Source organism: Dipteris shenzhenensis, chromosome 7 (assembly GCF_047967505.1).
Source record: "Dipteris shenzhenensis isolate YYH24624 ecotype China chromosome 7, Dip_SZ_1.0, whole genome shotgun sequence".
Lineage (NCBI taxonomy): Eukaryota > Viridiplantae > Streptophyta > Polypodiopsida > Gleicheniales > Dipteridaceae > Dipteris > Dipteris shenzhenensis.
Window position 1 is genome coordinate 14,018,617 of NC_141602.1, and position 21,316 is coordinate 14,039,932.

Genomic DNA, 21,316 nt, shown 5'->3' on the forward strand with positions numbered 1-21,316 from the left:
TGGTTGAACGATGGAAGAGAGTGCTTTTAGGTCCATTTTTCGGGATGCAAATGAGAAATCACTCCTATGTTACTCTTGTTAGATCAACAGCACTGTATGGGGGCACTTTCTGTGTAGTGGACTTTAGAGGGGATGACTGGTTTGGTTTCATGAGGTTCTAGGTCATGATGCTCTCATGCCTCATTCGATGTAGGACATGCACTTGGGATGCCTTCTTTTAGATCGTTACCTACTTGATGTGGCTCGATAGTATGGTCAGACTGAGGTGAATAGACAAAGGTTACCTTGGAGGTCTCTCTCCTCATCCATGCAGCTAGCATTAGAAAGAAAGAAAGAAAGAAAGAAATTTTAATAGAGTCTTTGGAAGACCGATGGGTCTATGAGACTGAAAGAAAACCTGATACAAATCACAATAAGGGTGGAGCTACTGAAACGAGCATCATCACCCATGCTGAACCCTAAGTCTGATCATACATAATCAAATACATCTGGATGTAACAATGAAAAGAAAAGAAAAGGATTGGAGCAGAGCAGAATCCTCCGTATGTCATGTCGCCCTGGCTGGTGCATAGCCGGTGATGGGACGCTGGCGCCCGTCAAGGGGTGTTGTGCATCTCGGTCTCCTGGACGAGGCTCGACTCAAGACCAGAGCCACCGTGACTCCCATGGGACGTATCCTAGGTCTAAACAATGACGAGAGGTCCCCGAGAGTGATCTGTGTCCCCCCTCGATGTCTCGTGTGTTGTGCTGCGATCGTCGGGTCGGGGTCTCTGTCACGCCTCCTGCGGCTAGAGACTGGACGATCAATGTCACTTAATGGGAAGAACTCTGTGATCCTGCTCTGAGAGGTGTCTGATGATGTGGCCAAGCCTCGTCGCCTGAGTAAGTACTCTCTGTGTCGGACCCCCTCGTGAATGAAGGCCGCGAGGCATCTCTGATCTGGGTAGGTGAGGAATCTGGAAAGGAGCCCGTAGCCATCTCTAAAGAGGTAGTGGTAGCAACCTCGGATCTCATAGTACACTGGGCACCTAAAAATAAAATGCTCCTCCGACTCAACCTCCTGACAGTCGCACAATATGCATAAGTGATGCTCCCTAGGAATCCCCTCTGCTCTGCCGCTCTCTATGCGCAAGTGGTGTGATGATACCCGAAACTTTCCGATGGAGATCCGTAGTGAGTGAGGCATATGAAGCTCAGTGTACCCCGGTGGTGTGATGAATCCCTCCTCCGAAATATGAAGACAGTAATCTCTGTAGAAACTCAGCTTCAGTGGGAGCTCCCTCGGCTCCAACCAGGTCCTAAAGGTGTGTATCTGTAGGAGATCCTCTCGAATGACCTGGTTGGTGTGTGGCCCAATTGGGATGGTGGGTGGGAGTACCGGAGGGGCATCTAAACTGTGCTGAAAAGGAGGTATCCTATTGTTTTGGAACCCGTCTCACAAACCATCTGTGAGTCTGTGCATGCCAGCATCGCTCGTCTCCCTCTGCAGCCAACCTCATGGAGGAATCGAGAGCCAACCATGGCAACCTCTATCTCCCTGATGTGCAATCCCCATATGATCTAACCCGGTGTAGATATGTGATGGTCTGAAAGGCTGCATCTAGTTGGAGTGGAGAAGCACCAAACTCGGCCTGAATGATGTGATGTGGTACAGACGGTTTCCCTCGGATCATCCGTGAGAGCATGAGGATATGTAGGTGCTCCACCCGTGTCCACTCTATCTCTGACATGTCAGGCCCCCAAACAAGGGCTGCCATACATACCGGCTGGTCGGACAAAGGAGTTGAAGAGAAGAGCCTTGGTTCGAGGGTCTTGGCAGTGCGAGAGAAACATTGTCTCTCTAGGCGAGCCAGCGAGGCATATCCCCTGCTCAGTCTGGCCTGCATCGCTGGTCTCATCATGAAGATCAGGCCGGAGAAGATGACCCCCAAGTAAGTGTACGAGGATATGATCTCAATTGGTGACCCACCGAAAGTAAAAGTAACCTGCTTCCGTTGCATGTTTGCTCGAGAGGTGTTAAAGATCATGACCTTGGCCTTACCAAGGTTGACCTCGATCTTACCAAGGTTGACCTCCAAATCATGGGATAAACGGAAAGCCTGCAGTGCATTTAGGTGTCGCTAGAGCCCCTCGGGTGTGGACAACAAGAGTGCCATGTCATCTGCAGAAAGAAGAATCTTGACGATGATCCCGGCAAGTGAGCAACCGGTCCCTCCGAACGCCCCCATGAAAGTCTCAAGCTCATCGATGTAGAGGCTTATCAAGGTCGATGATAAGGGACAACCCTGTTTGACCCCTATGGTACTCAGGATCTCATTTTTCCAACCTGCGCCTGTTCGAACTTGGCGTGAGACTCCCTCATACAGTGCCATGACTGCCCAGATGATCTCTTGATCAAATCCCAGTGTCTGTAGGCATGTGATGAGATGAGCTCGAGGTACTGTGTCAAAGGCTTTGCAAAAATCCACAAAGCAACAATATACCCTCTCCTTCCGTGATCTAGCCTCCTCAATGACACTCCTGAGCGTGAGTATGTGATCCATAGTCCCATGGTCTCGCCTGAAACCGGCCTGACCCTTTGCTCTGAGCCCTCTCATCTCTGCAAACAGGTTGACTGACGCATCCAATACAGCTACATAGATCTTGGACATCACATGTCCAATCATGATAGTCTCGTAGTTACTCGGGTCCATGGGATCCCCTGCCTTGTGGATGGGGGTGATGGTGTTGAGAGTCCAGGTGCAGGGGAAGCGAAGGCATTGAATAGCTTTCCAAGAACTGGGCTAACGTGTCGATCCCATATGCGATAAACTGAGTGCATAGCCCCTCGTGATCCTTCGCTCAGCCATTGTGCAGTTTCAATGTTGCGTCCTTGACTCCCCCTCTGGTGAACAACGTGCAAGTGGTGGGGCGAGGTGTGTGTGTGTGAGATCTAGAGTGGGCTGGTGTGGGACATCATAAAGATGATGTGCATACGCGTGCCAGACTCTCATGTCGGTGAGGGGTGATGGGGACCTACGCTCAAGGAATCTCCGCCAAAAATCCTTAGAGTTGCTGCTGTACAAGATGTGCATCAGCAGCTCCTCATTTCAACGAAGAAATGCGTGCTTCTTCCGACGTATGAGATGTCGGTACTTGCATACCGTGTCTGGTGTGTTTGGGAGGTGACATCTGGTTTCAAATCGGAGCTGTCGGCGATAAGCCTTACTCTCCGCATCGTACCAATTGTTGCAGGGTATAGAACCAAGAGGTGGTGGTCTAGTGGACCATGTGGTGTGGAGAAAGATTTGGAGGGCAGCCTCGTGGAGTGTGCGACTAATCAGGGCAGCACGGTCCTCTATGAGTGGTATGTGATCGATGTAGGTTAGGAGTCTGTTTAGGCATCCAGAGTAGGCCGGTGAGAGGCTGTAATCAAAGTGTATGTCGTGGTAGGTGTCGTGCTTCCTATGTGGTGTGGCTAAGCGTGGGGTGGCGATAGTGAAGAATAGGTATGTGTGATCAGCTCCTGGAGGGAGTGGTGCTATGGTGAAGTCGGTGATACATGAAGTGAAGGTAGCGGATCCCATGATGTAATCTACTACACTAGTGCCCTCCCGTGTGTGAAGCAAGTAAAACCACCTGAGCGGTAGCGGATCCCATGATGTAATCTACTACACTAGTGCCCCCCCGTGTTTATAGACTTCACAAGCAGTTGTAGCTTGAATGAAGAGATTTTGGACTACCTTTTGATTAGCCTTCTCCTTTAGTGCTAGCCTTCATCATGGCTGAGTCTGCCCTTCACCTCCGGAGTGCCGACAGAAACTCAGTACGAAGACTTTGTATAAATGGATGCTCAAGTATGTGTGGGTGTGTGGATTTGTATGTGTGAGAGCATATTTTTATACTATGGTCTACACCCACTGTTGGGCGCTGATGACGTCAGTGGGGATGTCATAGTAGCTAGTCCCTGCTATGCATGATGGAGTTTATGGTTTTCAACCTTGTGAGTGACTATCATGAGATTGAAACTGCACTATGTTGTGTTTTTAGAGAATGAGTTTGGGAATGTTCTTGGATTCATCTAGGTATATAAAACCACCTGAGGAGGGCCATAGGTTGAGCCCATTGTAGATGATGAGATCATGCATCCTGTCCAGATCAAGGAGCGCGTGTCCATATGGTGTAACAGGCCCGTGTCAGTCCGATGAGGTCTTGGTCATACATGCTCCATCTAGGTCCATGTCTGGTAGCATGATAGAGTCGTCTCGGAAGTCCAGGAGTGGTGCCTGGCACGTGCTTGTTCGGACGTTGAAGTCCCCAACGAGGAGAACTTCCAAGGTCTGGGATATCCTGATGTAAGGGTGCATATGGCGATGTCTCATCCTTCTCTCGTGCCACTCTGGCAAAGTGGGATGTGTTTGGTGGGAAGTAGCATATTGCTATGAAAAGATCACGGGTGTCTGTGCGTCGGATCCGGATCCACATGAATCAGGAGTGTGCATCCTTCCTCTCAATGGAGATGGCTCCAATGAGGGAAGACCTGTACAATACCGTGACCCCGCCCGATCCTGGGACTCCTCCTGTATCCCTCGTCTCATCCCTGAAGGTTGACTCCCATGTGTAGCCACTGACTATCGGTAGTGGACTCTCTGGGCTCTGGTGTGTCTTCGTGTAAAAGACTATGGCTCGTCCTGTATAAGACTCCGAGAAGTTCCTTGGGTCTGACCATAAGGTACCATTACAGTTCCAAATGTAGTAGATCCCATGATGTAATCTACTACACTAGTGCCCCCCCGTGTTTAAAGACTTCACAAGTAGTTGTGAAGTGAAGGTAGCGGATCCCATGATGTAATCTACTACACTAGTGCCCCCCCGTGTTTATAGACTTCACAAGCAGTTGTAGCTTGAATGAAGAGATTTTGGACTACCATTTGATTAGCCTTCTCCTTTAGTGCTAGCCTTCATCATGGCTGAGTCTGCCCTTCACCTCCGGAGTGCCGACAGAAACTCAGTACGAAGACTTTGTATAAATGGATGCTCAAGTATGTGTGGGTGTGTGGATTTGTATGTGTGAGAGCATATTTTTATACTATGGTCTACACCCACTGTTGGGCGCTGATGACGTCAGTGGGGATGTCATAGTAGCTAGTCCCTGCTATGCATGATGGAGTTTATGGTTTTCAACCTTGTGAGTGACTATCATGAGATTGAAACTACACTATGTTGTGTTTTTAGAGGATGAGTTTGGGAATGTTCTTGGATTCATCTAGGTATATAAAACCACCTGAGGAGGGCCATAGGTTGAGGCCATTGTAGATGATGAGATCATGCATCCTGTCCGGATCAAGGCGCAAGTGTCCATATGGTGTAACAGGCCCGTGTCGGTCTGATGAGGTCTTGCTGATGAGGTCTTGGTCATACATGCTCCGTCTAGGTCCATGTCTGGTAGCATGATAGAGTCGTCTCGGAAGTCCAGGAGTGGTGCCTGGCGCGTGCTTGTCCGGACGTTGAAGTCCCCAACAAGGAGAACTTCCAAGGTCTGGGATATCCTGATGTAAGGGTGCATATGGCGATGTCTCATCCTTCTCTCGTGCCACTCTGGCAAAGTGGGATGTGTCTAGCGGGAAGTAGCATATTGCTATGAAAAGGTCACGGGTGTCTGTGCGTCGGATCCGGATCCACATGAATCAGGAGTGTGCATCCTTCCTCTCAATGGAGATGGCTCCAATGAGGGAAGACCTGTACAATACCGTGACCCCGCCCGATCCTCCGGACTCCTCCTGTATCCCTCGTCTCATCCCTGAAGGCTGACTCCCATCATGTGTAGCCACTGACTATCAGTAGTGGACTCTCTGGGCTCTGGTGTGTCTTCGTGTAAAAGACTATGGCTTGTATAAGACTCCGAGAAGTTCCTTGGGTCTGACCATAAGGTACCATTGCAGTTCCAAATGTAGCAGATCCCATGATGTAATCTACTACACTAGTGCCCCCCCGTGTTTATAGACTTCACAAGCAGTTGTGAAGTGAAGGTAGCGGATCCCATGATGTAATCTACTACACTAGTGCCCCCCCGTGTTTATAGACTTCACAAGCAGTTGTAGCTTCAATGAAGAGATTCTGGACTACCTTTTGATTAGCCTTCTCCTTTAGTGCTAGCCTTCATCATGGCTGAGTCTGCCCTTCACCTCCGGAGTGCCGACAGAAACTCAGTACGAAGACTTTGTATAAATGGATGCTCAAGTATGTGTATGTGTGAGAGCATATTTTTATACTATGGTCTACACCCACTGTTGGGCGCTGATGACGTCAGTGGGGATGTCATAGTAGCTAGTCCCTGCTATGCATGATGGAGTTTATGGTTTTCAACCTTGTGAGTGACTATCATGAGATTGAAACTGCACTATGTTGTGTTTTTAGAGGATGAGTTTGGGAATGTTCTTGGATTCATCTAGGTATATAAAACCACCTGAGGAGGGCCATAGGTTGAGCCCATTGTAGATGATGAGATCATGCATCCTGTCCGGATCAAGGAGGAGCGCATGTCCATATGGTGTAACAGGCCCGTGTCGGTCCGATGAGGTCTTGGTCATACATGCTCCATCTAGGTCCATGTCTGGTAGCATGATAGAGTCGTCTCGGAAGTCCAGGAGTGGTGCCTGGCGAGTGCTTGTCCGGACGTTGAAGTCCCCAACGAGGAGAACTTCCAAGGTCTGGGATATTCTGATGTAAGGGTGCATATGGCGATGTCTCATCCTTCTCTCGTGCCACTCTGGCAAAGTGGGATGTGTCTGGCGGGAAGTAGCATATTGCTATGAAAAGGTCACGGGTGTCTGTGCGTCGGATGAATCAGGAGTGTGCATCCTTCCTCTCAATGGAGATGGCTCCAATGAGGGAAGACCTGTAGAATACCGCGAGACCCCGCCCGATCCTGGGACTCCTCCTGTATCCCTCGTCTCATCCCTGAAGTCTGACTCCCATGTGTAGCCACTGACTATCGGTAGTGGACTCTCTGGGCTCTGGTGTGTCTTTGTGTAAAAGACTATGGCTCGTCCTGTATAAGACTCCGAGAAGTTCCTTGGGTCTGACCATAAGGTACCATTACAGTTCCAAATGTAGCAGATCCCATGATGTAATCTACTACACTAGTGCCCCCCTGTGTTTATAGACTTCACAAGCAGTTGTGAAGTGAAGGTAGCGGATCCCATGATGTAATCTACTACACTAGTGCCCCCCCGTGTTTATAGACTTCACAAGCAGTTGTAGCTTGAATGAAGAGATTTTGGACTACCTTTTGATTAGCCTTCTCCTTTAGTGCTAGCCTTCATCATGGTTGAGTCTGCCCTTCACCTCCGGAGTGCCAATAGAAAAACAGTACGAAGACTTTGTATAAATGGATGCTCAAGTATGTGTGGGTGTGTGGATTTGTATGTGTGAGAGCATATTTTTATACTATGGTCTACACCCACTGTTGGGCGCTGATGACGTCAGTGGGGATGTCATAGTAGCTAGTCCCTGCTATGCATGATGGAGTTTATGGTTTTCAACCTTGTGAGTGACTATCATGAGATTGAAACTGCACTATGTTGTGTTTTTTGAGGATGAGTTTGGGAATGTTCTTGGATTCATCTAGGTATATAAAACCACCTGAGGAGGGCCATAGGTTGAGGCCATTGTAGATGATGAGATCATGCATCCTGTCCGGATCAAGGCGCGCGTGTCCATATGGTGTAACAGGCCCGTGTCGGTCCGATGAGGTCTTGGTCATACATGCTCCGTCTAGGTCCATGTCTGGTAGCATGATAGAGTCGTCTCGGAAGTCCAGGAGTGGTGCCTGGCGCGTGCTTGTCCGGACGTTGAAGTCCCCAACGAGGAGAACTTCCAAGGTCTGGGATATCCTGATGTAAGGGTGCATATGGCGATGTCTCATCCTTCTCTCGTGCCACTCTGGCAAAGTGGGATGTGTCTGGCGGGAAGTAGCATATTGCTATGAAAAGGTCACGGGTGTCTGTGCGTCCGGATCCGGATCCACATGAATCAGGAGTGTGCATCCTTCCTCTCAATGGAGATGGCTCCAATGAGGGAAGACCTGTACAATACCGTGACCCCGCCCGACTCGGACTCCTCCTGTATCCCTCGTCTCATCCCTGAAGGCTGACTCCCATGTGTAGCCACATACTATCAGTAGTGGACTCTCTGGGCTCTGGTGTGTGGGCTCTGGTGTGTCTTCTTGTAAAAGACTATGGCTCGTCCTGTATAAGACTCTGAGAAGTTCCTTGGGTCTGACCATAAGGTACCATTACAGTTCCAAATGTAGCAGATCCCATGATGTAATTTACTACACTAGTGCCCCCCCGTGTTTATAGACTTCACAAGCAGTTGTGAAGTGAAGGTAGCGGATCCCATGATGTAATCTACTACACTAGTGCCCCCCCATGTTTATAGACTTCACAAGCAGTTGTAGCTTGAATGAAGAGATTTTGGACTACCTTTTGATTAGCCTTCTCCTTTAGTGCTAGCCTTCATCATGGCTGAGTCTGCCCTTCACCTCCGGAGTGCCGACAGAAACTCAGTACGAAGACTTTGTATAAATGGATGCTCAAGTATGTGTATGTGTGAGAGCATATTTTTATACTATGGTCTACACCCACTGTTGGGCGCTGATGACGTCAGTGGGGATGTCATAGTAGCTAGTCCCTGCTATGCATGATGGAGTTTATGGTTTTCAACCTTGTGAGTGACTATCATGAGATTGAAACTGCACTATGTTGTGTTTTTAGAGGATGAGTTTGGGAATGTTCTTGGATTCATCTAGGTATATAAAACCACTTGAGGAAGGCCATAGGTTGAGGCCATTGTAGATGATGAGATCATGCATCCTGTCCGGATCAAGGAGCGCGTGTCCATATGGTGTAACAGGCCCGTGTCGGTCCGATGAGGTCTTGGTCATACATGCTCCGTCTAGGTCCATGTCTAGTACCATGATAGAGTCGTCTCGGAAGTCCAGGAGTGGTGCCTGGCGCGTGCTTGTCCGGACGTTGAAGTCCCCAACGAGGAGAACTTCCAAGGTCTGGGATATCCTGATGTAAGGGTGCATATGGCGATGTCTCATCCTTCTCTCGTGCCACTCTGGCAAAGTGGGATGTGTCTGGCGGGAAGTAGCATATTGCTATGAAAAGGTCACGGGTGTCTGTGCGTCGGATCCGGATCCACATGAATCAGGAGTGTGCATCCTTCCTCTCAATGGAGATGGCTCCAATGAGGGAAGATTTGTACAATACCGCGACCCCGGCCGATCCTCGGACTCCTCCTGTATCCCTCGTCTCATCCCTGAAGGCTAACTCCCATGTGTAGCCACTGACTATCGGTAGTGGACTCTCTGGCTCTGGTGTGTCTTTGTGTAAAAGACTATGGGTGGTCCTGTATAAGACTCCGAGAAGTTCCTTGGGTCTGACCATAAGGTGCCATTACAGTTCCAAATGGTGCAGTCTAGGGTCTTGAAAACCTGAGTCTCATAGGCCCCGTCCCCCTAGGAGGTACGGGTGGGAGCCCGATGGGTGCCAGTCAACAACCTACCATCTCGGACCATGGCCCATTTCCCCTCCTTGTGAGCAACATCCCGCTGCTGCAGAAGAACTCGTCGCTCCTCACAATCTGTAGTGGTGTCGTCCATGGACAGGGTGGGATGCTCTTGTAGAGAGGCTCGGCGTCAGAGTGTCGCTAGTCAAGCATGTGAATCTCTGAAGCGAATGACTAGGGGCTGCTCTCGGTTGGGATCTCTCCCAACATGCCATGCTCCCTCTATGCCATGGTCGGGGACTCCCATGGTGGTGGTCACAAAGGTGATCGCCTCCTCCATGGGCATCGTAGTGGTGCTGGTGTTGTCTTGCGTGATCCCTCGTACCCGGATGTTGAGGGCCTTCGAAGCCCTCTGCTGTTGCTCCCGTATGGCGGCTGAAACAGTTGCCTTGGCGGGCTCCTGTTTTGCCACGTCCACCCATCTAGTCGTCTTTGCTATAGCTCTATCGTGGCTATCTGTGCCTCCATCTCTGTGATTGGGGTCCCTCCAGGCGCTGCTCTGAGGGTCCCAAACTCCTCTCGAAGCTGTGTGATGTTGTGTCTGATCCCTGGATAAGGGTGCCTTGGTCCTGTATAATGCGGGCCTGCTCCTCGGTGTAATGTGTGAGCTCTGCTTGACGGGCCCGGATGCTATGTATCTCAGCCAATAGGGAGTCCCAAGCATTTGGCGGGGGCCTAAGATGTCCTGGTCCAGGTGGGAACTGGATCTTGAGAGGGGTTGGAATGAAGGTGGGCTGTTGAGGTTGTACTGAGGGTGGGGACAACATGATCTGGGCGGGGGAGTGATATGTAGGAGTAGCGAGGCCGGACGAGGTGATGAAGGGTGGCTGACTGAGAGGTAGAGGTGATATGAGGGGAAAGTATTGTGGAGCCGTGGCTAGTGGGGCCAATGGTGAGGCTACTGGAGAGGAGACCTGTGATGATGATGCAGGAGAGGGAGAGGAGAGAGGTGGCGTAGATGATGAGGCAGATGATGGTGGTGAAATAGTGGTGGTAACCATAGAGGTCGAGGATGTGGTGAGCGGCATGGGCTTTTGGGTGGGCCCCTTTCTTTTAGGCCGTGGTGCTGTCCACTGTGAAGGGCCATTTACTTACAGATTTACGTCTTGCATGTGATTTGAATAGCCATGGCAAGGTTCCTGACATCATCTCCTCAGCTTTAGATTGAGGAAGGCTGTGCAAACAATGCCACAAAATATTTGAATATTGAACTTTGTGCGATTTGTAAGAGGTTGAGACGGAGGACCATGTGCTGATGACATCCCTGAAGTACTATGACATTTAAGGTTGATATCATTGCCTATTTGCTGAGGGGAAGAGATGAGGCAGATTGTGGACTACGCAGACCAGTGCTGCACTGACCTCTTTGTATTACAAATTATGAGCATTCCCAAGGTGGGGTTTGATCCTAAACAAGGCACGACCTACGGATGAGGAGGGCAACATCATCGATATTCCAAAGCAGATCATGGGCTATAAAGATCACGTTGTTCATAACAAAGATTTAAGTAGAGTATCTCATAAAATAGAAGGGTCTAAGTGAAGATGTAAATCATTGCAGCCTCAAAGCATTGTGCAAGAGCAATGCCTCCTTGGCAAACTATGAGCAGCATTTGCTGACTTCGGTGCTTCTTTTGGAACAACCACTGTCTCTAATTTTGAGGGCAAAATTCATTGGGAAGGGATGGCTCTAACAAAGGCCAAAATTGAGCTAAGCGGGGCTTTAGCTTTGTGGATCTCCGCAAGGCATTTGACACGGTTCCGAGAGCGCGCCTTATACAGCGCCTACAGGATTTGGGTTATGACCAGGAGATCATTTGGGCTGTCATGGCACTTTACGAGAGCGTTTCAGGTAGAGTTCGGGCAGGATCCAGGTGGACAGACGAGATCATGAGCACTATCAGACGAAGAGTCTACCTAGTCAGCGGTTTGAGTATTGTCGTGTATTGATGGGCATTGGATAGTATGCTCACTGGTTGTTCTCCCTTAAAGGCACATTGTCCTTTAAGTGGGAGGTTGTGGGGGTTAAAGGTCACTGTGCCTTCACCCCAGTTATGTACAACACTCAAACACATATATAAATGAATGAAAAAGAAGATTAGGGTGGTTCTGCACCCACCAAACTCGTGTGGCTCTCTATCTCTCTCTCTCCTTCTTCCGTTCTTGCTTCCGTTGAGTGCACTCTCAGACACAAACCATGCATTGGGCATCTCCACATATTTGGACTAGTCGAAGCAAGCATTTTGAAGTTTGGATCCCTTCCTACGTTTCGAACACCCGAGGTTTGGACCCGCTTGCACATGCCACCATTTTTGGATCTGTCTATCCCAGTTCGGTAATCAAACAATATAGGGTTCCAAAGCCTTGCAGTTTAGGGAGTGCACACTCTCTCTTTTGCAAGGAACGCACTCCCTATTTTGGCCCAAACAACAAGAATTTTGAACCCTATAACTTTTGATTTCCAAATCCAAATAGGGTCATGTTACATATCAAATCAAATGGCAAAGCATGACTTAAATGAATATCATGTCTTTTTTCACGTAAATACAAACTTATAAGATTTTGGCTAGTTTGTTGCATCAAAATTATAGCAAGATTGCCCATAATAGGGCGTGTGTCAAGATGTTGTCTATTTAGGCGACCAATTTCTATAACAAAAGATTGATATATTTTGGAGTTTAAATTGTTTCAAGGGAAGCTACCTACTCTTTATATTTGGTCGATGGATTGGTGGGATGTAAGAGTGAGTCATTGGGGGGGAAGATTTTGCAACTTCACAAAACATGGTTTTTGTTCTAAGAGTGAATAGAGTTTCAAAAACCAAGAATTTGCAGAGGAATACAATGTGGTCCATTCCATTCAAGGACTCCTAGGAAACTCTCCAATTATGTGGAAGGTTGCATTGGTAATCTCACTTACTTTGATGGACACACACACACACACAGGGAGAGAGAGAGAGAGAGAGAGAGCTTGATTATGGTAAGGTTTGTCGTTGTAATATTAGCAATAACATAGATCGTTCGACTCTCCTATGGGTGATGTGAAATTATTGTTAGTGGCTTTAAATTTATATGGATAAACTTCTAGAATTGATGAAATATATGGAATTTTGAAGAGATTATATATTTTTCTACTCAAATAGGGGATTTGTCAATGTGTTATTGTTTTGTATCACTCACTTTTTTTGGCTTGCTCACTTTATGGTAATCCTCTTGACTACTCATGCTTTTGGGCATTGGGATCCCACCCAATGGGATTTTCTTTTGGATATATTGATGGCAAAAATAAGGGATGCCCTTTCGTTACTACTAGAATGTTTTCAAATTGGAAAGAAAAATTTTCACCTCAAATGCCATGGCTGCAACTCTCTTGATGGAAGTTCTTTACGTGCTGAGAGTTTGCATTGGTCAAAGGTCTTTGATTATCCTCTTGCCTTGCATGAACCTAGACACTCCTATTTCTTTCATCCAAAGAGATACAATTGGTTGGTGATGTGCTTCATACAGATGGTACTTTGTTATCTTTTGCATCAGCAGTTAGGCAATATGGTTTACGGTAGCATTATTGGTCCCTTTGGCATCATATTTCTCACATGCTTCATAATTTCGTGCCAATGCCAAAGTTAGAGCTTACTTATTGTCTTACATCTTGGGCTCTACATTGTGAAGGTTCATGCACTCATCCACTATGATTGGTTGATATCTCAGTGGCCAGCTTATATAAGGTTTTGTTGCCCCTGCCTTGGGTTTTGGATCAGGCAAATCAAATTTGGTCTCGGAATAGTAATGCTAAGTGGTGGCGCAAAGGATTGCAACAGCTTTGGAGCTGCAAACTCCCTCTTTGGCAATAGGTATTTTTATGGCGGTTGATGCATGAAGTTATTCCGTTCATCATAGATGTCAGGCTCCATGGGAATCCTTGCTTCATCTTTTCTAGCAATACCCCGTCACTCATGATTTTCTTTTTTACATGTAGCAGTGTCTTCGAGCTCAATTTTCTAATGCTTCCCTTTGGCAAGCTATTTTGGCCTTTTGGGATTTATCCATGGAGGCTTGGATTTGATATTTTCTTCACTTGGGTTCACTATTGGGGACTCTGAACTCTAGGAAGGATAGAAATCATAGAGTTTTTGGAGATTCAACCTTTTCCAAGATTCACTATTTATGGATGTTACTCAGGCAATCTTTTTATGATTCTTTGTGTGTTCCCTAGATAGATTCCATGGTTTACTTGTCCTATATTGAAATCTTATGATACTGCAATTGCAAGTTCCCTCTTTGGGAACTACCTCTTGTAATATAGATTTTCGTGGATTTCACCCCAAAAAAAAGTGTGTGCACGTGTGCACGTGCGAATGCATGTGTGAGTGCACATTTGCTGTGGTGCTTTCGTCTTATTGCATGTGTGCTTGCTTTCATTTTGCCTTGTTTCGTTCGTTTTGCTATGTGTTTCATTTCTATTTGCTTGGTTGTCTGTTTCGTTGGTGTTGCTTTGATGGGTAAATCAATTATACTGGTTGTGTTGGTGTTGTTTAGATGGGTAAATGAGTTGCGTTGGTTACTTTTGTGTCTATTTTGTTTGTTTCTTATTGTGTGTGTGCTTGCTTTCATGTCTACCTAATTACATTTAGTTTGCTAAGTGTTTCGTGTTTACGTGCTTGGTTGTTTGTTTTTTTGGTTGCCTAGGTGTTGTTTCGATGTATAATTGAGTTGCCTCGGTTGCCTTCATGTCTAATTTGAGTGTTATTTTCATTACTTTTTCGTAGTTTTGTTGTTGTAGTCAAGTGTGTGGAGAGCAACTTAAATCTTTAACTATAAATTTTTCTATGTCCCCCTTTGTGCTTTGGCAAGCAAAGAAAATTTTGGCTCTCCCTTTCACCCTCTCTCATGCACTTTCCATCCCTCTCTTTCCTTATCACTCCCTTTGATGTCCTCTCCTCTCATGACTTTTCACAACTCTCTTCTTTTCGTATCATTAACAAATGGAGGATCCTATGTCACCTTTTGGAGACTATGGGTCATGTGAAAATTAAATTCAATGTCATAAGCACCTAAAACAATTATATTAGCAATGACAAATAGCATAAATATATTTGTAGGACTATTTATGATAGCATAATATATAGTGGTGGCCATATTTCACTCTCTATTTCAAGTTAACTTGAGAAAACTAATTATATTTCACGAGGAAAGGAATTATATATATATACATATAATGTATATATGTATGTATGTATGTATGTGTATATATATATGTATGTATGTATGTATGTATGTATGTATATTGGACCTATGCGCATAGGAATTATGAAAATTAACAAGGACATTCATGTAAGGCCCTTAGCAATTCACATAATAATGGCAGGCTTTGCCTTTGGCATGCCAACGAGAAATCGACTTATATTGTAGGTAAAACTTAACATATTGATTAGGAGTCCATAATGTGTAAGCAATAGTCATTAAGGGAAGGCGTGTTCTTGATGGAAAAATTCAAATCGGATTTGCCGGAACGGCTCTTTGGAGAAGAAGAGAAGACGATCCGAGTCAATATGATCACCCAGTATGTTCACGCAAAGAAATGATTAGGCACGGAAAGAGTCTGGTTGTAAAAGAATTACGTGAAGGAAATTAAAGGCGACGTTGACACAGCAGTTTGTAACGATGAAGGCTAAGATGAAAGGAGTCATCGATGCTGTGAAACCCATGATTCGGAATCAGGTCAACATGTCCTACTTCTCTGCAATGACAGGACAATTGTGGCAGCCAGCAAGTTAAATCAATAGGACAGAGCAATACTATAAACATTTTATTCTCAGAGGAACGTCATATCCGAAATATACTTCATCAATCTCTTACAGTCACTTTCCATACCTCGCCGTGTGGAAGCTGCATGAAGTTCTAATGCTGAAACAATACCACTGTGCACATGTTAAATTGTGAAACTTGTCCTGGCACAAATTTTCTGATGATCTGATAGTGGACAAAATTTCTTCTTTCTAGCACTCAAAAGGGCAATATGGTTCTCTCTATCGGCATTGACCTCGACACATGAGATAAACAAATTCGACTAAAGGAGGGTAAGTAGGATGTCTTTTCTATTGCATCAATCTCTGACTGTTTATATTCAATTATGCCAGCAGGCTGCTATGTGGAGTGAGCCAGATCTGGTTGGATGGCTTGAGAAGAGAGGAGGAAAATTCAAATCCTGGAAAAAACGCTTTTTTGTTCTTCAGGGATCTTACCTTTTCTACTTCGAAAATGATTTCAAGGTACAATATTTCCAAAAATCCAACAGTTTGTAGGAATTCCTTCCAGAGTGGAGCTATATTCCTTTAAAAGCAGGACAAAGTCATTCCTTCTATCAACTATAGCAGCATTGTTTTTTGACGCTAGTTGTCTAAGCTGAGGTTTTGGGTTAGACAACTCATGCTGAAACAGTTATTGTTTCTCAACAAAGCCTGATGACTCTTATACCTATAAACATGCATTGTACTGGTTCTGCTCATGGCTGTATTAAATCTTCCTAATGTCGACTGTCACAACATGGGAGAGAGTGCCCACCAACCCTCAGCCGCCTAGCTGCTCCCAGAGGTCTTGCATCCCAAATTGTTATCAGGCTGAGAGCCTCCTCTTTCTTCGAGCTGTTGCCTACATGTATGAAGATATATGTTCATCTGAGCAACTAAATTGCTTACTAAAGTGGCACATACAATAACTAGTGCTATGCAAAGTACATAGGAACTTCTAGAGAATAAGCAATCAATATCTTAACTGTAGCAAGAAGATGATCAAAAGGGAGAAACAGGTGTGTTAGGTCTTTGGAGATTGCTATGGCAGTTGTGGGTATGCACTGAAGGTAGGTCTCAAGCCTCTGCTCAGAGCCAATCTTAGGAGTTAAAAGCTCTCCCTCTGAGTGCAGGATAGTACGACTGAGGCCCACGATCCATTGAGATGTTGCCCACGAACTGCAAGACAGGGCTAAAGAGCAAGTGCTGCAACTTCCATCCTCCCCTGCAAGCCCTGGCGATGCCTCGAGCAAATATCAAGGCTATGGTTATGCATTAACAAGGCTCCAACCGGTTCCTATTCCTTCCTGTTGGTGACTGTGCATCGCCATCTCTTTATCAAGCATAGGACTTAGCTATGTACAAGCTTAGCAAACCGAGCACTTACAGACACCTCATCTTCTTTCCATGCAAACACTTTCTTCCACTAGGTCTTTCAAGACCCCTCCATAGAAACTTGCTATCACCAAACTTCAAAGAAATAAAACCATTAGTCACAATACTTTTGGTGACTCAAACACAAATAAATCCATTAATCATAAATCAAAGAACAGGGAACTAAAAACAATTAACTCACAATTTCTTTCCCTCCATCCCACTTTGCACGAAGGCACACTACAGCCCACTTAGTGCTGTAATTTGTGGCCACAAGCATATATTATTTTGCTCTTTCTAGTTGGGGGTTTTACTGGTCTAATGAAGTCCAGCTCCCATCGGAAGGAGGAAGGGACAAAGGGAGGGATGATACTGAACCTTTGCAAGGGCAAGAAATCTCTCCATGATGGCTTCTGTCCATCCCTTGGGCATGCACATAGAAATCAATCCTTGAAGATTCTTTTCCACCAAAAGCTGCCTCTCATGATTTTCTCTGCAATGGGTTCAGTTGAAACATGCCTGCCCGAGCTTCCTCAATTATTTTGGGAATCTCGTGAGGAAGAGCACACCTTCGAATGCCATCTCTTCCCAGTCAATAGGGTTGGCCTGCAATTCCGGTGAAAAAGACTTCTATAACGTATGAAAGAGACAGAGCAAAGCACTCAAGATGCACATACATCATGCATAGCATGAAAAAGCAGTGGTGAAGCAAATCCTGAAAGAACCAGGATTGTGGCTGAAAATGCCACATCAGTCCACTGAGAGACTCGGGTAAGAATAGTCTGAAAGCAAGCACAAGTGACAAGCAGCAGCAATGCAAGGTAGGGCAAGCAACACACCACTCAACATGATACCCACAGCAAGGCAAGTAACAAACAATTAAGCAGAGCATTAGCATGCCAACATATGCAACAAGCAACAACAGAGCAATCACTGATAGCAGCACTGCAACCAAAGTCTACAGCATCTACTACAACAAAAGACAAGTGACCACAAGCGACGAGCTAACACAGCAACGGACTCGGCAATGATGCGCAAGCGGTAGCGAGACAGGCGCAATATGCAACGTAAGGCAAGCAACACACCACTCAACACAATACCCACAGCAGGGCAAGTAACAAACAATTAAGCAGAGCATTAGCATGCCAACATATGCAACAAGCAACAACAGAGCAATCAGTGATAGCAGCACTGCAACCAAAGTCTACAGCATCTACTACAACAAAAGACAAGTGACCACAAGCGACGAGCTAACACAGCAACGGACTCAGCAATGATGCGCAAGCGGTAGCGAGACAGGCACAATACCTAACCCTTAGGACAAAGCATAGGTGCAATGTTAAAAAAATCTTTCTAGATCAGAGCAGCAAGCTTGATGACAATACTCATGGCAGTTGGAAATTCAAAACGGTGGATATTTTCCAATTAAAGAAGTTGTGGAACATTGTCACAGAGCAAGAGAAGGGAACTTTCAACTAAGCCTCCAACAACTCCCACTAGTCCACTCAATCCTGATCAGCTTCAAGAAATTGCAAAGCAACAGACAGATTGTGATGAGAAAACATGGTTAGCATTAAATGTCATCATTTTCAAAGCTATGATACCCATTCTGAAAGGTCAAACATGTACCACGAATGCAAGGAAAGTTCTTGAGAGCTGTTTCAATGCAAACAATATGTCTAGGATCATTCTACTGGAGGATCAGCTGAACAATGCATCAAAGTTGCAGATTGAGATAGGACCAAACTACCTGGTCAGATTGAAAGACATCGGTGATCAATTAACTTCAATTGGTTAAGAGTCTAGATTGCTCTCAACAGTCTAGGAAAAGATTTATGATTAGTTTGTGACTGCAATGGTCACTAGAAATGCAATGCCTCCAATTGAAATTATTTGAAATCATGTCAAATATGCGTATGCTGGAACACATGTGAAGAGGTGCAAACAGTGATTTAAAGTGAGGAAGAAGATTACATAGAGGCAGAGGCAGAAAAATCAGTAGATTCGACAATCAAGCCAAAGGAAACACTTCTCATAGCCATGGCAGACAGTCTCTATCCTCTTCAGGTTACCACAATCAACACCATGGTTCTTCGGCTCAGAGGGGGACATGGTTACTTCCTTGGAATCCAGCATTAAGCTTTCAGCTTACGACAGATCACCAAGAATAGATCCTCAGCAGTATAGATGATTTATTGAAAGCTTGCTATATTTGATCATTACGAGGCCACACATCTCATACTGAGTTGGGGTCTTGAGTCAGTATACGCACAATCCCAAGAAGGCTCATTTAGATGCAGCTAGAAGACTTCTTAACTCTTTGTTAGAGAAGTCACCTCCCCATGTGTAAGCCACAGCAAATAGGCTGCCATGTGGGCAGCACAAAGAAGTACTTACCTAGCAATATGGAGCTGGCAAGGTGGACTGTAGCAGGCTGGAAGGAACACGTGGCAGAACGGCTGAGTTTGCAGTAGGTATGCACAGTTTGGATGGATGGAACAGCATCCCTACATGTCTTGCCTATGTGGCAAGACACGTCAGCAACATGCGGTGACATGCTGTTGACATTAGCAAGCTATACAGACCCGTTTGGAGGATTAGCAAAAAGCGAGCAATACAAACAGTAAAGATTTATAAATCCCCTATTTGAGTAGAAAAAACATATAATTTATTCAGAAGTCCATATGTTTTCTCAATTCTAGAAGGTTAAATATGCATATAACTTTAAAGCCACTAACACTAATTTCACATCACCCATAAGAAAGTTGGTATGTTTTTTTTTAAAAGGCCACTAACACTAATTTCACATCACCCATAAGAAAGTTGGTCATCTATCTCGGTCATGGACATTGGCTAGATCAGTTAGACAGGGCTGCCCTCTTAGTGCTCTCTTCTATGCCATTGCGACCCATCCCCTCTTGATGTATCTTGATCATCTTACAAACACAAGACAGATGACTGGTCTTAAAATACCTGGGGCTGCATCTTTTTTGGCACAAGCATATGCTGATGATTCCTTCTTTATGCCACAGAACTCTCCTCGGGAAGTTCACATGCTTATGACCACACTATCATTGTATGGATCAGCAGTTAATTTTGACAAATCTAAATTAATCCCCATGAAACAATGTGACTGGCATTCTATTCTTTGGCCAGGTCAGGTAGTCCATTCCAAAGATGTCGTCAGGCATTTGGGATATCCTATAGGATGGCATATCACCAGGAAGCAACAGTTAAAATGGATCTTCCAAAGACTTCAACATAAAGTGGAATATTGGAAAATCTCTACTTGGCCACTTCATGTCAGGCTCAAAATAGTACAGTCTATTGTAATGTCCTATGTTCAGTTCTTTTTGCCTTTGCTACATTGGTCCTCCAGAGATATTTCAGCCTTTATGTCTCAAGCTATGGAGCTGTTATGAAGGACAAAAACTGCTGTCAAAGCATTGAGACTGATGAAGATGGAAATGGTGTGCTCTCCAAGGATGCATGGTGGACTTAATGTTCTCAATATAAGATATCATGTACTAGCACGGAAGGTTACTATGCTCCACACTTTCTTCCGTCAACAACAGCCATGGACTTGTATGATAACATCCATGTGTGTCAACATGAGGACATCTGCTTATGGCCATTGGACTACTGATCCTTGGGAGGTTGTCATTGGGAGATTTGTAGGGAAGATACCTGGCTGTCCTTTCTCTACTGCTCTGATACTTGATTGGAAACAGGTACTTTCTAAGGTCAAATGGGCTCCCGATAATCGCTCGGGGACAAATTCAATGAGAAAAGAAAGTATTCATTGGAGTGCCATCTTTGACATTCCACTTGCTTTACAGGAACCAATTCGGGCATATAATCTCATGAAATTGGGAATTAGATACATCAATGATGTGGTAGATGATCGGGGCTATGTCTTATCTTTTCCTCAGGCCACTGCTTCCTATGCATTGGGAATGCATCATAGGTCGATATGGAAGAAAATTGCTGATTTGCTACATCCTTTTCTACCTGTTCCTCCTGTGGCTGGCACAGACAGGCTTATGGATTGGCAATTGCAACCCTCTGCTACATGCTTTCATCCTGTTCCTCTGCCTGCTTTGACCTCCATCAAAGCCTACAGGCTTCTTCAGCCAGCTCCATGGATTCAGCAATATGCTTATACTCTGTGGCATATCAGGAAGCCCCTCTCATGGTGGCGAAAGAATCTCCGCATATTATGGAAGTGTAAAATGCCTTTGAAACAAAGACTTTTTCTTTGGAGATGCATGACGGGCACATTGTCAGTGGGAATCACACTTGCCAAACATCACATTGCACCATCCACATGTTTACGATGTCAAGCTCCTTCAGAGACTGTCCCTCATTTGCTTTGGCACTGCCCGGGTTCTAGGAACTTCCTTGGGAGAATTTCAGATCATCTTCGGCTCCGTTTCCCGAGTCACAGATTTGGGAAACATTTTTGGTTATTTAGCAGATTTATGCGGTCTTTGTCTCAATACTCACTATTTCTCTCATGGGTGAGATATTGGGCTCTTTGGACAATCTGGAGTGAGCATAATTGGGCATACATGGGTCGGCAGATTCATAGGTCATATGAAT

At 45.6% G+C, this 21,316-nt stretch overlaps 1 protein-coding gene across 1 annotated transcript in view; it reads left to right on the forward strand.

The window, feature by feature from the left end:
* Positions 1 to 15,215: 15,215 nt before the first annotated feature.
* LOC147899981 (uncharacterized) overlaps positions 15,216 to 21,316 on the forward strand; it is a 125,677-nt gene continuing 119,576 nt past the window's right edge. The window contains exons 1-2 of the mRNA XM_087377158.1: positions 15,216 to 15,272; positions 15,695 to 15,823. Of these exons, the coding sequence (XP_087233284.1) occupies positions 15,216 to 15,272; positions 15,695 to 15,823 (186 nt within the window). The remainder of the gene's footprint in view (positions 15,273 to 15,694; positions 15,824 to 21,316) is intronic.